Raw genomic sequence first — 17,909 nt, forward strand, 5'->3', positions numbered from 1 at the left:
TCACCAGTATGCTTCATAAACGTGTGGTATGGCGGGGTGTGTGTGGTGCAGGGCAGATGTGGTTACCCTAGGGGAAGATGGTATTAACCCCTTGTATTCGTGACGCCAGGGCGTGGTTTAGCCTATAACCACCTGAAGGTATACCGCTGGATCCTGGGCTAGGCACGGGGGCAATAAAGACTCCGACGCCAAGTTACGGAACAACGGCAGCTTAACTGAGGGTAGACACAGTTGGTAAAGTCTATACAGTTCAGCCAGGGCCCAAGGAGGTGACCAGTGATACAGAGTCCTTGCAGGCTCGCTGGGACTTGTAGTAGGACAGAGTATTTTAGTGCAGGCCACGTTGACTTGACTGATGACTGACAATTATTGCAGGTTTATCTTACTTGCACTTGACTGTGGCTGCAGACTGGGCTTGAGGCCCCCAATGTTCTGGACACACACACTAGACGACTGCACTGGACCTCAGCAACAAGAGAGAGAAGATCCACCCAGGGGTTATATGGGGGAGACTAGCAGGGAGCCCATAGGTCACCTTTGAGGTCACCTGGTCACTGGTACCTCCTGGGTAACAATCACATTGTACATTTTATTAAAGGTATAACACATCTTATGATACAAAACATATATACAATTGGGGAAACATCTACAAGGGGCCCTGGGGACACTGAGGGACACTGCCCGACAGGGCAGGAAAGGTACGGGGCAACACCATCCCGTACTGGGCCACCACATACGTATATGTAACTCAACCAAAAACAATTACACATATGCTGATCATGTATCTCTGATGAACACTGCTATCTCCGTATTGTGGTGTTTCCCATCCAGGGTGCCTCCAGCTGTTGCAAAACTACAACTTCTAGCATTCACGGACAGCCTTCGGCTGTCTGGGCATGCTGGGAGTTGTAGTCCCGAGATGAATGAATCACATGAGTCACATGATGAATGAATAACATGACTAGTAAATGATAAAAAAAAAGTAGGAAGAAAAACGCCAAAGGAAAAAAAAAAAGACTTTAACACACTATTTAAAGAAAAAAAATAAAACCCCCATCTTGGGTGTCGCCTCCAGCTGCATTCATCATGGTACCTGCGGATCTGCTGCAGATTTTAATGACTTTAAGTACATTGATTTGTTTTGGTGCAGAAGCACTGCCTACATAGCTATTTACCTAGCTAACCTGGCTACCTACCTAATTTCCTACCTAGCTACCTGTCTACTTGCCTACCTAGCTAATTGGCTACCTATTTACCTACCTACCTGGCTAGCTATTTACCTACCTACCTGGCTACCTATTCACCTGCCTACCTGGCTACCTATTCACATGCCTACCTGGCTACTTATGTTCCTGGCTATCTAGCTACCTACTTAGCTACCTACATACCAATGTAATTACCTACTGGGGGAGATCTACCTACCTACATAAGGATGTATTTACCTATGGGGCCACCTACCTGAGGACATGATTACTTAATAATGGAACTGTCTAACTATTGGGGGACATACCTACCTAATGGGGGTACTACCTTCCTACTGTGGGGGGGGGGATTTAACTACTTAATGGGGGACCTACTAACATACCCACCTTTACTGTGTGGGCATTATTATAGTTGGGGGGCTATAAATAGGGAGATTGTATAAAGGTGGGAAGGTCACTGGATAAATTCAGAGTCTGATATGTTTGTCCTGCAGATGCGGAGGGGAAGAGTATTGGCATTCTGAGCCAGATGGAGAGGAAAAGGAAAGAGGACGACGCCGTTCAGAAAAGACGTCAATTGTGAGTCACTTAATTTAACTGTAAATATATTTCTGTGTGATTTGACTATTTTTGGGGGTGTGGGGGAGCGTTGCTATGGGGGTGTGGGATGGGGTGTTTGGGGGGCTGGGGAAGAGGTATAAATAATAGCGCCCTATATTAGAGATCCCACATAGTCATGCTGGATGGCAGAAACCCACCAACTTGAGAAATGAAAGCTGAGCTGTGATTGGCTGCTATAAGCAACAACAAAAAATCTTACTATAGGACGGTACAATGAATTTACCCCGATATGTTCTGGCACCTGCGTGGGCCCCTCAGCCTCTGGACCCCATAGCATCTTCTATGGCTGCTACAGTGATAATACGGTGTAGTACGGACCAGTCATGGTCATGTTGTTTAGGGAGGGATCGGGGCTCATTTTACAGTGATCCCTCAACTTACAATGGCCTCAACATACAATAGCTTCAACATACAATGGTCTATTCTGGACCATTGTAACTTGAAACCAGACTCAACATACAAAATGTGTCAATGGCTGGAAGAACCGATCAATCAGAATGGGAATTCACTGGTAAAACCTGTGTATTCCTAAAGTGTATGCACGGACTGGTGTCTGGTAGTGCCCCCTACAGTACAGGGAGGTATTACATTTTCTGTACTACTCTTTACCTGTATTACTGAAGTTTATGCACTGACTGGTGTCTGGTAGCACCCCCTACAGTACAGGGAGGTATTACATGTTCTGTACTCTTTACCTGTGCCAGGGTTAGCTTCTTCTTTGGGCATCCGCTGAGGGCGGCTATATTTTCCTTTTTTTAGGACATTGCGTGTTCTATACAGGACCCTGAAATAGCTTCTGTCCTCTACATAGACCATGGTTCCCAAATAGGTTGCCTCCAGCTGTTGCAAAACTACAACTCCCAGCATGCCCGGACAGCCTTTGGCTGTCCGGGCATGCTGGGAGTTGTAGTTTTGCAACAGCTGGAGGCACCCTGGTTGGGAAACACTGAAATAGACAGTGATTCCAGCTCCCAGCAGCTCTTTCTTACTTTTATATTTAAGGATTTGCTTTATCTGTATTTGTTATCTACTTATTTATCTTTAATCTTCACTTTTTCCTATTTTTGGATGACATTTTGGTGGCTTCAGAACCAATTACCAGGTTTCCATAGAGTTCTGGTCTCAACATACGATGGATTCAACATACAATGGTCGTCCTGGAACCAATTAATATTGTAACTTGTGGGACCACTGTATACAAATTTGGGCTCAGGGCTACAAGCAAAGTTAGGTTTTAGACCGTTTAGCTAGTACACTACAGTAAACCCCACCGTCCTATACAGCCCACATTACACCACCATATAGTGCCCAAACAATGCGACCACATAACACCGCCATATATTTCCCACATGATAAACGTAATGTGTAAATGAAGTTTGGTTACAATGTAATGCACTTTGTTCATTAGTACAGTTTGGCGGTAATACTTCTATTAATAGCAGTGATATTCCTCTATAAGTGTCTCTGCCGTCATAGACTGTAAGAAGCGGCAATTCTGCTCGTTGCCAAGTTTCGTAAATTCACAGGGCTGAGTACTTGGCAAGGTTAAGTCTACAGACAAGTGTCTGTCCTTATTGGCCCAGATTCACTTGACAGATGCTCTATTTTGTGAAGCTGCGACAAATGTAAGCAGACATGTGGCAGCACAGAGACTCACAAGAGCAACGCTCTCATCTATAGTGTAAGTCCTGCGAGTGGACGAGCGGAAGAAGACTCTATTAGGCTGCATACTATAGTAGCCAACGTCTCCACCAGAGGATCACTTCTATTCTCTCAGGGCATTTTTTTTTTTTAAATATAGAGTTCGTCAAGTGATGCTTCCAGCAGTGGTCTCCAAGCTGCGGCCCTCGAAATGTTGCAAAACTACAACACCCAGCATGCTCGGACAGCCAAAGCAATAATTAGGCTAGGTTCACAAATTTCGGCTAGAGATTCTGAGTGCTGCCTAGTGCCAACTAGACCGCCCCTGAAATTCCGTAACGTGCAATGTGCAGCGGAATCCCATTGCCAGCAATAGGATTCTGCTGCAGCGGAAGCGGAATTCCAGTCAAAAATTCTATAGTGTGAACCTAGCCTAAAAGTTATGGTTATTTCCCCACTAATAAAAGAGAGATGTCTACATGATATTGCCATAATAGTGCCTAATAATACCGCTAGATGGTGCCCACATAATAGTGCCTAAATAATACCACTAGACCATGTCCACATAATACTGCCATAATAGTGCCTAAATAATACCACTAGACCATGTCCACATAATACTGCCATAATAGTGCCTAAATAATACCACTAGACAGTGTCCACATAATACTGCCATAATAGTGCCTAAATAATACCACTAGACAATGTCCACATAATACTGCCATAATAGTGCCTAAATAATACCACTAGACAGTGTCCACATAATACTGCCATAATAGTGCCTAAATAATACCACTAGACAGTGTCCACATAATACTGCCATAATAGTGAATAAATAATACCACTAGACAATGTCCACATAATACTGCCATAATAATACCACTAGACTGTGACAACATAATACTGCCATAATAGTGAATAAATAATACCACTAGACAATGTCCACATAATACTGCCATAATAATACCACTAGACTGTGACAACATAATACTGCCATAATAGTGCCTAAATAATACCACTAGACAGTGTCCACATAATACTGCCATAATAGTGCCTAAATAATACCACTAGACAATGTCCACATAATACTGCCATAATAATACCACTAGACTGTGACAACATAATACTGCCATAATAGTGCCTAAATAATACCACTAGACAGTGTCCACATAATACTGCTATAATAGTGCCTAAATAATACCACTAGACAATGTCCACATAATAGTGCCTACATAATACCACTAGCCTGTGACAACATAATACTACCATAATAATACCACTAGACAGTGTCCACATAATACTGCCATAATAGTGCCTAAATAATACCACTAGACAGTGCTCACATAATACTGCCATAATAATACCACTAGACAGTGTCCACATAATACTGCTATAATAGTGCCTAAATAATACCACTAGAGAGTGCTTACATAATGCTGCCATAATAGTGCCTAAATAATCCCACTACACAGTGCTCATAAAATACTGCCATTAGGTCGTCTACATAATAAACCCATACTATGCCTAAATAATACCAGTAGATTGCGCCCACATAATACTGCCATTATGGGTCTACATAATATTGCCATACTGTGCCTAAATAATACCACTAGACAGTACCCACAAAAACCTACTATATTGTGGCTACACAAATGTGCTATATTTTGCATACATAATACCACTAGATGGTGCCCCCCAATAATACTGTCTTGTGGCATACAGTGCCTGTGGTGGCAGAGATCCTTAAATAGTGAAGGTCCGGGGCCACGTGCTGGAGATAAGACTTTCCCAAATATTCTTATTTGTTCAAAGTGGAACTTTTATGCCTATGTAGAACAGTGTTTTACCAACCATGGTGCCTCCAGCTGTTGCAAAACTGCAACACCATGCATGCTGGGAGTTGTAGTCTTGCACCATCTGAAAGGCCATAGTTTGGAATGCCAACTAGAATGAGGCTGGTCCTTGCTTGGTGCACATCTGCCAGGCTTCGTTGCTCCTTTGACCCTATGTCATGTGACTATTCATAGTACAATAGCGCTCAGGCTGATTGACTTTGTTATGGTCCCACTTGTCTATATCCTTGTCTTTGTGACCCTGACCCTTGCCTTGGCCTTGAACCTGCTTCTGAGCCTATGACTTTCTCTTCCTTTAACTCAAACTGTGGTCTTCACCTCTGTCATGTCTGAATATATCTTCTGTCAACCTCATCGGTGTCAGATATCGATCACGCTCAGACATTTTTATGGTGGGTTTCCAACTGGGATCGGGGAAATCTCATGTACTCCTTCAAGAGTCCTCAAGCCACTTTCTTCTCCACACCGCGTAGGGCATGACCAGCCAACAAAACCCTGTTACATCCGCCACCCCCCGCCCTCCAAAGCCAGAATGGGGAGTCTTAACTATTTGCCACTAGGCCCAGCACATCTTGGTTTCAACGCAATGAGGTGGGTAGGGTCCCCATATACATTAGTGAAAAGTAGGCCAAAGCTGTCATCCTTGGCAGGACAGACCAACCATTTGGAGGCCTCCCAACTCTATTCCAACAGACTATGTTAAAGAGGAAAGGCAGATACATCTTTTGTCAACCTCATTTGTGGTATCCCAGTACCGGAGTGCGTCCTGTCAGGTAAACACTGCTTCAGGTGCCTGACCTAGGCCCTGTGGCTCAGGTGATGCTGTGATATTCACTGTAATATGTGTTCTGTTATTTTATAATGTGTTGCACTGTATCATGTAGGTTAACGGTGCCCTGGCGTCACGATTTGACAAGTATATCTTGCACCCCCGTGTCACAATACATTTTTTAGACATTTTTTGGTGGGTAAAACCTATAGGACAAGGTAAATCTTATGTACTCCTTCAACAGCCCTCAAGCCACTTTCTTCTTCCACACCATAGGGTATGACCAGCCAACCAAACCCTATAACATCCCCTCCCGTGCCAGAATAAAGAATCATAACCATATGAAAGCACAATTAGGCACTAGGCCTTCCATATTTTGGTTTAAACGCAATGAGTTGTGTTTCAGATTAGTGAAATATAGGCCAAACCTACGGACAGACCAACCATATGGGGGAAAGAAAGGATCGGGCATGTTAGATTTCTACCACCTGACCCTTTTGTATTTGGGGAGATAAGCCACCGCCACGGCTCCCCCCCCCCCCCACTCACACACATCTACCAACCCACTATTCAGAACATAGACACTTGGCCAAGTCAAACAATCAGTCATGTGTATATGGGGATCAGGAGAGATAGCTGTCGGTCGAGCAAATGTTCAACTAACAGCTACTGAAGATGTATGGGCAGCTTAAGAGGGGGCCCAGCCCAGGTTGGATGGATTCGGTACTAGGTAGAGCCTGAACAGTCTACAGGTCCTACAACATTATCAAAACATGGGTGACAGGCCAGTATCCAAGGCTGATACAAGGCTTACAGATACTGGCCCTGATTTACTAAGAGTGGAGTTTTCTTTGTGGATTTTAATTTCCTACAAGTATTTTTCTATGGTATTTACTATAGTTTCCTCCCGTTTTGCACTTTTCTCTACATTTTGCTTTTTTACACATGCTCTGATCTGTGGGGTTTTCCTCAGCTGAAACCCATCACATTTTCTGTGGAAACCTTAGAAAAAAAAAACTTAGTTGGGATTTTTTGAAAATGTTGGGGACACGCCCCTTTTTCAGTGTGCACGCCCCCTTTCCCCAACAGCCATGCCCCTTTTTTGGGTTTTCTGAGTAAAATAGAGAGAGTTGGTGCTCCAAATTCTGGTGTACAATAGTGAATCATGGCCATTGACTTACAAGGCTGCTATCACTGAAGGTGCTACCGAGCCAAGTTTCTTCTTTCTAGAAGAGAGCTAATTTATATATTATTCCCATATTATTCCCAGAATGCATTGCCAGGCCTTAAAGACCTCCCAAATCGAGCCGTCAGCTTCCCCTTTACGAAACATACATCAAAAAGCCCCCAGAAATGGATGGCAACAAAGTGCTGGAGAGTTCTGAAGTGGCAGCAATGAGTCCAGATCTAAATCCCATTGATCACCTGTGGAGAGATCTTAAAATTGCTGTTGGGAAAAGGCGCCTTCCAATAAGAGACCTGGAGCGGTTTGTAAAGGAAGAGTGGTCCAACATTCCGGCTGAGAGGTGTAAGAAGCTTATTGATGGTTTTAGGAAGTGACCGATTTCAGTTATTTTTTCCAAAGGGTGTGCAACCAAATATTAATGGTATTCCAGGAAAAAAAATGTTTTCTTATATAAACTGGCTCCAGGAAGTTAAACAGATTTATAAATTACTTCTATTAAAAAATCTTAATCCTTTCAATAATTATCAGCTCCTGAAGTTGAGTTGTTGTTTTCTGTCTGGCAACAGTGCTCTCTGCTGACATCTCTGCTTGTCTCGGGAACTGCACAGAGTAGAAGAGGTTTGCTATGGGGATTTGCTTCTAAACTGGGCGGTTCCTGAGACACGTGTCATCAGAGAGCACTTAGACAGAAAAGAACAACTCAACTTCAGCAGCTCATAAGTACTGAATGGATTAAGATTTTTTAATAGAAGTAATTTACAAATCTGGATAACCCCTTTAAGCTAAGGGTGCCAATAATTTTGTCCAGCCCATTTTTGGAGTTTGGTGACATTATGTCCAATTTGCTTTTTTCCTTCCTTTTTTGGTTAAGTTCCAATACACATAAAGGGAATAAACATGTGTATAGCAAAATGTGTGTTACTGCAATCCTTTCTGTGAGAAACACTTCATTTTCTAGAAACATTTCAGGGGTGCCAACATTTACGCCCATGACTGTATGTGATTGTTGCAGTAGTGGGAATAGATCACTAATAATAATAATGGTAGAGCAGGTATAAGCGGTAAACATGTGTCTCCCTATGTGAGTTGACTTCATCGGACTGATGTCACCCGCCGTGTATTTGGCGCTGCTAATCCTCGGGGTGATACGGCAGGTGGCAGACAGAGGATAAACATTTGGTCATAAGGGACGGAGTGATCCTTACCTTTACGTACTCACTGCCACCATCCAGACTGCTGCAGGTGCTGCAAAAGAGAGAAAAAGAACATCAGGAAAATTTCACGTAATATAGTCACATTACCGCCACTCTTAAAGGGAATGTATCACCTAGATTATTTTCTAAATAGTTCAAATTTTTTTTAACTTTTTTTGTGCATTATTATGGAGGCTGCCATCCTGGCTGAGCTGTTTTTAACAGCATTTAGTCATATGCTTTACGGCAAGACCCATAGATATAGACAGCAGCAGACTGAAACTATCCCTTTGACTTGAAATGGAGATGCTACTTGGCATTCTCTGTGACCTTTTCAGAGGTCATTCTAAAGAAGTGTTGTCCAAACAGTGTGCCTCCAGCTGTTGCAAAAAAACAACCCCCCCCCCCCCTAGGAAACCCCTAGGGAACCATGGATGACCTAGGGAACCTAGGGAACCTTGTGTTTAAAACAGTGTTTTCCAACCAGTGTGCCTCCAGCTGTTGCAAAACTACAACTCCCAGCATGCCCGGACAGCCTTCGGCTGTCTGGGCATGCTGGGAGTTGTAGTTTTGCAACAGCTGGAAACACACTGTTTAGAAAACACTGTTCTACAGGAAGGGAGGATGCTGATCTCTGTTGTGAATGGTGGTGGATCCAGTGTTATCTATACACTGGTGTCACCTTTTACTGTACTCCTTGTCTGCTCTGGAAAGAAAGGCATTACTGGAAAATGATCTGTACAGAAAAGGAAGGGGCTTGTTTACATGGCCATCGTGCTCCAATCCGTCGGAATAACAGAAGTTGAGTGGTAAAAAAAATGAACCCCCTGACGGACCCCATTCAAGTCTATGGAACCCGGCAGTGTCTGCTGTGCTCCGACCCGTTCAGGGTCTGTTCAGCACACGAAAAGACAAAGGAATGGATGCAGAATGGCCCGGAGCACAAGGGCAGTGTGAACCTGGCCTTAGTTTTAGCCCTAGTGGCCTTAAAGGGGTACTCCACTGGAAAACATTTTTTTGTTAATCGACTGATGCCAGAAAGTTAAACAGATTTGTAAATGACTTCTATTAAAAAAATATTAACCCTTCCAGTACTAATCAGCTGCTATATACTACAGAGGAAGTTAGTTTATTTTTGAATTTCCTTTCTGTCTGACCACAGTGCTCTCTGGTGACACCTCTGTCCATGTCAGGAACTGTCCAGAGCAGGAAAGGTTTGCTATGGGGATTTACTCCTACTCTGGACAGTTCCTAAAATGGACAGAGGTGTCAGCAGAGAGCACTGTGGTCAGACACAAAGGAAATTCAAAAAGGAAAGAACTTCCTGTGCAACATATAGCAGCTAATAAGTACTGGAAGGATTAATATTTTTTAATAGAAGTAACTTACAAATCTGTTTAACTTTCTGGCACCAGTTGATTTAAAAAAAATATTTTTTTTTCCAGCGGAGTACCCCTTTTATGGAAACTGCAAGATTTAAATATCATTTTAAAATATAGATAGTATAATGGAAAAATTAGAAAAAACACCACCAAAAAATCGTTAAAACTAAGGTTAACATAAAAGCATGATTTAAAGGGGTTATCCAGGAAAAAACTTTTTTTTATATATCAACTGGCTTCAGAAAGTTAAACAGATTTGTAAATTACTTCTGTTAAAAAAATCTTAATCCCTTCAGTACTTATGAGCTTCTGAAGTTAAGGTTGTTCTTTTCTGTCTAAATCCTCTCTGATGACACCTGTCTCGGGAAATGCCCAGTTTAGAAGCAAATCCCCATAGCAAACCTCTTCTAAACTGGGTGTTTCCCGAGACAGGTGTCATCAGAGAGGATTTAGACAGAAAAGAACAACCTTAACTTCAGAAGCTCATAAGTACTGAAAGGATTAAGATTTTTTAATAGAAGTAATTTACAAATCTGTTTAACTTTCTGGAGCCAGTTGATATATATATATATATATATATATATATATATATAAAAAGTTTTTTCCTGGAATACCCCTTTAAACACACACACACACATATATATATATATATATAAATATATATATATATATATATATATTAATTATTATTTTATTTTATTTTATTTTTATTTTTTTGTTATTTTTTTACAAACGGCATTACTTTTGTGTCTGGTATTACCATACAGGTCCATTGTCATTGTGTGGTACAGTCTATACAGTCTGCATAGAGTAACACAATAACCGACCGTCGTTCCATACAGGAAATCTGCCATTTTATTGTTTGTCACCATATGGGCTCTACCATTTCTGGATCTCCCTATGGGCCGATTGAGCTATGAGGACAGCGGACATTGTGTTCTCAGTCAGGTTTCCGGGCCGGGATGAATCACAGAGGGTCAAGCGGCAGGGTGGAACTCCTCCTGGACGAAGGCGCAACGCAGGAAACAGCATGCTTCATCCACGAATGTGGACAATGGAACGCTTCCTCCCTGCATCCTCTTATGTCAAGAAGGGGAAAATGATAACTTCCAACATACGCATACAGGCTTACGACCTGAGGGCTGCGTGTATGGCGTATATCTATTCTTATATCACCAATGGTTTGTCGTTATTCAAATATGGCCCCTCTTATGAACAAGCATTAGGCTCTCTATTGGGGGGGGGGGGGGGGGGATAGAATAGATGTGTTTTATAACACGACTGAAGAGTCTTGGCCAATTGTTAGGTCCATGGCCAAGTTTATTTTTTTTCCTACATCACACTACAATACAATGCCTATTGGTAGCTATATGCAATAAATAAATAAAAATAAAATAAATAAATGATTAATTAAATAAATAAATAAATGAATAAATAAATAAAAATAAAATGAATAAATGATTAATTAAATAAATGAACAAATAAATACAAATAAAATGAATGAATCATTAATTAAATAAATAAATTAATAAATAAAATTAAATGAATAAATGATTAATTAAATAAATGAATAAATAAATACAAATAAAATGAATAAATGATTAATTAAATAAATAAATGAATGAATAAATAAAATGAAATGAATAAATGATTAATTAAATAAATAAATGAATAAATAAAAATAAAATGAATAAATGATTAATTAAATAAATAAATGAATAAATAAATAAAAATAAAATGTATAAATGATTAAATAAATATTATTATTGTTAGAATTATAAAAAAATTATAATATTTAACTTGCAGAACTGCAAATGCATTTCTGGGTTAGGCCACATAACTCAGGATCTGTACTAAAAAAGTAAAGGATTGCGAAACTGCTCTACTTTTTTCGTAGATTATAGGTTATACCATTGTTTCCCAACCGCTGTGCCTCCAGCTGTTGCAAAACTACAACCCGCTGTGAAAGAAACCTCTATGGAAACATGGCTGAAGGATTGCCCTTCCCTTGGGCTTAGAAAAGTGTTTCCCAACCAGCATGCCTCCAGCTGTTGCAAAACTACAACTCCTAGCATGCCCGGACAGCCAACGGCTGTCCGGGCATGCTGGGAGTTGTAGTTTTGCAACAGCTGGAGGCTCACTGGTTGGGAAACACTGTGTTATGCTAGAAAACTCTAATTTCAAAGGTGACCTATACTAGTATTATTATCATCTACAAAGGTTTTGCATAGATATTATAGGGTTAATAAGTGGATAATCCGTTCGGTGGAAATTGGCTCCAACTCTGGAGCACTCCGTATGTCCATACATTACACAGACAGTGTATTGATTTTAATAGAGATGGTGTAATGCATGGTTTCACCTGCGGAGGCACTGCAGGGATTATGAGCACTTGCTGTCATGATTGCTGGGATTAGCTTTTATGGGGAGGGAATACTTTCGAAATTGACACCTTTGGTGGATAAGACATTGGTCTTTTTGTAGGCATTGATCTGATCCCTTCTATTTTTTCTGATAAGGGAGGAGTCGCCTACCCCAATACCTGCCACGTCCATTCTGATGGTGCCCTGCTAAGCCAATCATTGGTCAAGGCAAGTCCCCGCTACGGCCATTGGGCCGCCATATTAAAAGTATTGCTTCTACTGGACAATATATCTGTAATACAGTGTCATATGGAGAGACCATACAGTTGCATGCGGAGTGCCTACAGCTCTACAGTGGCTCCATATGCATGAAGCTTTAGATAGCAAGAACAATACATTAAGGAAGGGGGCTACTCAAAATTATGGCACTTCTATGGATACGTCTATGTCCCCCATTTTTATAGCTTGTAGACCCAACTGCAGGGCCCTTGCGACAATAAGGCAGCTTAGGCAGCTGCCTTAGGGCGCCGCCGGTGGAGGGGCAGAAAATTAGTGAAAGTAACATTAGGGCATCGTACAATGTACGCATTGTCACTCATAGTACTGTACAGGAGCAGGGAACAGCAGTCATCTCTGCTCCTGTACTTCACAGCGGCGCAGCACTTACACTGCAAGCTGCGGGCGAGGATGTCCTCTCATTGCGGGCAGCTTGCTGAAGTCATCCTGCCTCATCCGCAAGAGCCTGGACCTAAGGGAGGAAGAGGTCTTAGTGCAGGAGCAGGGGGAAGGGGAGTTACATTTTAATAATTATTTTATTGGGGGGTGATCCAAGTACTGGGGTCTTCCCTGCCTATCTACATACTGAGGTCTTCCCTACCTATCTACATACTGGGGTCTTCCCTACCTATCAACATACTGGGGTCTTCCCTACCATCAACATACTGGGGTCTTCCCTGCCTATCTACATACTGGGGTCTTCCCTGCCTATCAACATACTGGTGTCTCCCCTACCTATCTACATACTGGGGTCTTCCCCACCTATCTACATACTGGGGTCTTCCCCACCTATCTACATACTGGGGTCTTCCCCACCTATCTACATACTGGGGTCTTCCCCGCCTATCTACATACTGAGGTCTTCCCCGCCTATCTACATAATGGGGTCTTCCCCACCTATCTACATAATGGGGTCTTCCCCGCCTATCTACATACAGGGGTCTTCCCCGCCTATCTACATACAGGGGTCTTCCCCGCCTATCTACATACTGGGATCTTCCCCACCTATCTACATACAGGGGTCTTCCCTGCCTATCTACATACTTGGGTCTTCCCTGCTTATCTACATACTTGGGTCTTCCCTACCTCTCTACATACTGGGGTCTTCCCTACCTATCTACATACTGGGGTCTTCCCTACCTATCTACATACTGGGGCATTCCCTGCCTATCTACATACTGGGGTCTTCCCTACCTATCTACATACTGGGGTCTTCCCCACCTATCTACATACTGGGGTCTTCCCTGCCTATCTACATACTGGGGTCTTCCCTACCTATCTACATACTGAGGTCTTCCCTACCTATCTACATACTGGGGTCTTCCCTACCTATCTACATACTGGGGTCTTCCCTGCCTATCTACATACTGGGGTCTTCCCTGCCTATCTACATACTGAGGTCTTCCCTACCTATCTACATACTGGGGTCTTCCCTACCTATCTACATACTGGGGTCTTCCCTGCCTATCTACATACTGGGGTCTTCCCTGCCTATCTACATACTGGGGTCTTCACTGCCTATCTACATACTGGGGTCTTCCCTGCCTATCTACATACTGGGGTCTTCCCTACCTATCTACATACTGGGGTCTTCCCTACCTATCTACATACTGGGGTCTTCCCTGCCTATCTACATACTGGGGTCTTCCCTGCCTATCTACATACTGGGGTCTTCCCTGCCTATCTACATACTGGGGTCTTCCCTGCCTATCTACATACTGGGGTCTTCCCTGCCTATCTACATACTGGGGTCTTCCCTACCTATCTACATACTGGGGTCTTCCCTACCTATCTACATACTGGGGTCTTCCCTGCCTATCTACATACTGGGGTCTTCCCTGCCTATCTACATACTGGGGTCTTCCCTACCTATCTACATACTGGGGTCTTCCCTGCCTATCTACATACTGGGGTCTTCCCTACCTATCTACATACTGAGGTCTTCCCTACCTATCTACATACTGAGGTCTTCCCTACCTATCTACATACTGGGGTCTTCCCTGCCTATCTACATACTGGGGTCTTCCCTGCCTATCTACATACTGGGGTCTTCCCTGCCTATCTACATACTGGGGTCTTCCCTGCCTATCTACATACTGGGGTCTTCCCTGCCTATCTACATACTGGGGTCTTCCCTACCTATCTACATACTGGGGTCTTCCCTGCCTATCTACATACTGGGGTCTTCCCTGCCTATCTACATACTGGGGTCTTCCCTGCCTATCTACATACTGGGGTCTTCCCTGCCTATCTACATACTGGGGTCTTCCCTGCCTATCTACATACTGGGGTCTTCCCTGCCTATCTACATACTGGGGTCTTCCCTACCTATCTACATACTGGGGTCTTCCCTGCCTATCTACATACTGGGGTCTTCCCTGCCTATCTACATACTGGGGTCTTCCCTGCCTATCTACATACTGGGGTCTTCCCTGCCTATCTACATACTGGGGTCTTCCCTGCCTATCTACATACTGGGGTCTTCCCTGCCTATCTACATACTGGGGTCTTCCCTGCCTATCTACAGCTATCTATGTACTGCGCGCTTCACTACCTATGTATTGGAGACATCTAACAATTTGAGGGGGCAGAAGCTGATAGAGAATTTCCCTGCCTATCTATATGAGGGATTCCCTATCTACCTACTTGGGCCATCTACCAAATTTAAGGTTGCAGATGCCCCTTCGCCTGTATAGATGAAAATCTTTGCACCGGCCCTGTCTAATATATTAGGGAGTATATAATACGTATTCTTGGAGAACCCCTTTAATCTCTTGGATCGTCTCCATAGGGAATAGAGCCGTGCTGACACAGTAAATCCCATTACACACATAGCCGACAGTGTAGACAACAAACCAGGGGGGGAGAATGAGATCACCGCATTGTAACCTCCCTATATATAAACTAGAATTTTAATTGTAACCAGATGATCTGTACGAGAGATAATCCGTGGGAAAGAGGGAATCCCAGAGAACAGAGGGGCAAGATGGGAGAGTAGATGCTGTGGTATGCAAGGGTTAAAAGTAGATTAAATGCTATGCCAGTGTTTCCCAACCAGGGTGCCTCTTGTTGTTGCAGAACTACAACCCCCAGCATGCCCCGACAGTGACCTATACTAGTATTATTATTAGAGAACGGAGCTCTGAATGCTTACCTGAACCAGGCCTTAGATGAAATTCAGACACAACTAAACCAAAAAGTGAGGCAGATGTGGTGGCCCAGTGCGGTAGGTGTTACCCCGAACCCTTGCTGTCCTGTCAGGCAGCCTCCTTCAGTGTCCCCAAGGGCCCCTGCACTTGTTTCACCATTGTAAATATGTTTTACCATGTAAAGTGTTATAAAATGTCTTGTTGCTTTAAGAGTTTGACCATGTGATATGTCATGTGATTGTTACCCAGGAGGTACCAGTGACCAGGTGACCTAGGGGGTGACCTATGGGCTCCCTGCTAGTCTCCCCCATATAAGCCCTGGGTGGATCTTCTCTCTCTTCTGCTGAGGTCCAGTGCAGTCTTGTCTAGTGTGTGTGTCCAGAGTGTTGGAGACCTCAAAGTCCAGTCCTGCAGCCGCCATCAAGTCAAGTAAGATAAAGTCACAGCTTTATGGGTCACGTCAGTCCCTGTCATCTGTCAAGTCAGCGTGGTCGGCATTCAATTGTCCAGTCCTACTACAAGTCCCAGCAAGACCTGTAGGTCTCTGCATCACTGGTCACCTCCTTGGGCCCTGACTGAACTGTATAGACTTTACCATCTGTCTACCCTCTGTAAAGCTGCCGTTGTTCCGTAACTTGGCGTCGGAGTCTACAAGGGGTTAATGCCATCTGCCCCTACAACATCTACCCTGCACCACATACCCCGCCACCACACAGACATTACTAAACCAACATACATCTGCCCTTCTTTGTATATCACTGGCTGTAGATAGATAGATATGAGATACATAGATAGATAGATAGATAGATAGATAGATAGATAGATAGATAGATAGATAGATATGAGATAGATATGAGATAGATAGATATGAGATAGATAGATATGAGATAGATAGATATGAGATAGATAGATAGATAGATATGAGGTAGATAGATATGTGATAGATATGAGATAGATATGAGATAGATATGAGATAGATAGATAGATATGAGATAGATATGAGATAGATAGATATGAGGTAGATAGATATGAGATAGATATGAGATAGATAGATAGATATGAGATAGATATGAGATAGATAGATATGAGGTAGATAGATATGAGGTAGATAGATATGAGGTAGATAGATATGAGATAGATAGATAGATAGATAGATAGATAGATAGATAGATAGATAGATAGATATGAGATAGATAGATAGATATGAGATAGATAGATAGATAGATATTAAATAGATAGATATGAGATAGATATGAGATAGATAGATAGATATGAGATAGATAGATATGAGGTAGATAGATATGAGGTAGATAGATATGAGGTAGATAGATAGATATGAGATAGATAGATAGATGGATATGAGGTAGATAGATGGATATGAGGTAGATAGATGGATATGAGGTAGATAGATATGAGATAGATATGAGATGGATAGATAGATGGATAGACACACTGACTAACGTCAGTAGACTCAGGTAGACTTAACACAGGTAGGGCGGCGGGTTGGTCCATGATCGTCCATTCATCCATGATACAGCTGACTTATCTACATCCAGTATAAGAAAAATATCCAAGAGTCTATAACATCTCGAACACCCGTCTAAACTTTACAATAAACGACGTTCTGTCTCCTGGAATCACAGAGACACTTTTATCTATCCTCTGATGGGATCAACATGTTCTGGTGGGAAGGAATCCTTCAAGCTACGTATAAACGTATTCAGTAAAGATGTAGCAGAGCCGAGTTTGTCACTGTTTGTCACCCAGCATTTACCGTAAATTAAGGTTAATTCAAATCAACATCACATTTACATGACAATGTCAGCTCTTCTACATCTATGTCCATCTGAATAATAAACATACATACAGTGTTCCTATCACCCATGTAGGGTCCTTACCAGTAGCCCATGGGGTAACATCTCCGCCCCACATCCGTCATGGCTCTGAAATCTAAATTCATCTCTCAGGGATAAGTTCTCAGCTCCTGAGTGTAGACTGTTTGGGAAGTTGGGAGAGGTTTGTCCTGGACCCCTCCGGCCTCCCTCCTCCTAGGCCCGCTGGACCCTCCCTCCATTGCCCTGTATGGAATGTACAAGGGGAAGGCTCCTCTACATTCTGGCAAGTGAAGGAATCCAGGTCATTAACATGCTGAGGGCATCACAGAGGGGAACACTCAGCCCCAAACATCACATTCAAAACATTTTTAAAAGTAAATGATTCAGGTCCAAGATTTGGGCCAAGATGCACCTCACACTTCTGTAAGGAAACATCTCC

The 17,909-nt window shown here is 42.7% G+C and overlaps 1 protein-coding gene across 1 annotated transcript in view; it reads right to left on the reverse strand.

Annotated features, from left to right (window-relative positions):
* Window positions 1–17,909, reverse strand: part of SH2D3C (SH2 domain containing 3C) — an 87,040-nt gene that overhangs the window by 20,889 nt on the left and 48,242 nt on the right. Inside the window, exon 3 of the mRNA XM_056540443.1 lies at window positions 8,478–8,517. Coding sequence (XP_056396418.1) covers window positions 8,478–8,517 — 40 coding nt within the window. The remainder of the gene's footprint in view (window positions 1–8,477; window positions 8,518–17,909) is intronic.

This window comes from Hyla sarda, chromosome 9, assembly GCF_029499605.1.
Source record: "Hyla sarda isolate aHylSar1 chromosome 9, aHylSar1.hap1, whole genome shotgun sequence".
NCBI lineage: Eukaryota > Metazoa > Chordata > Amphibia > Anura > Hylidae > Hyla > Hyla sarda.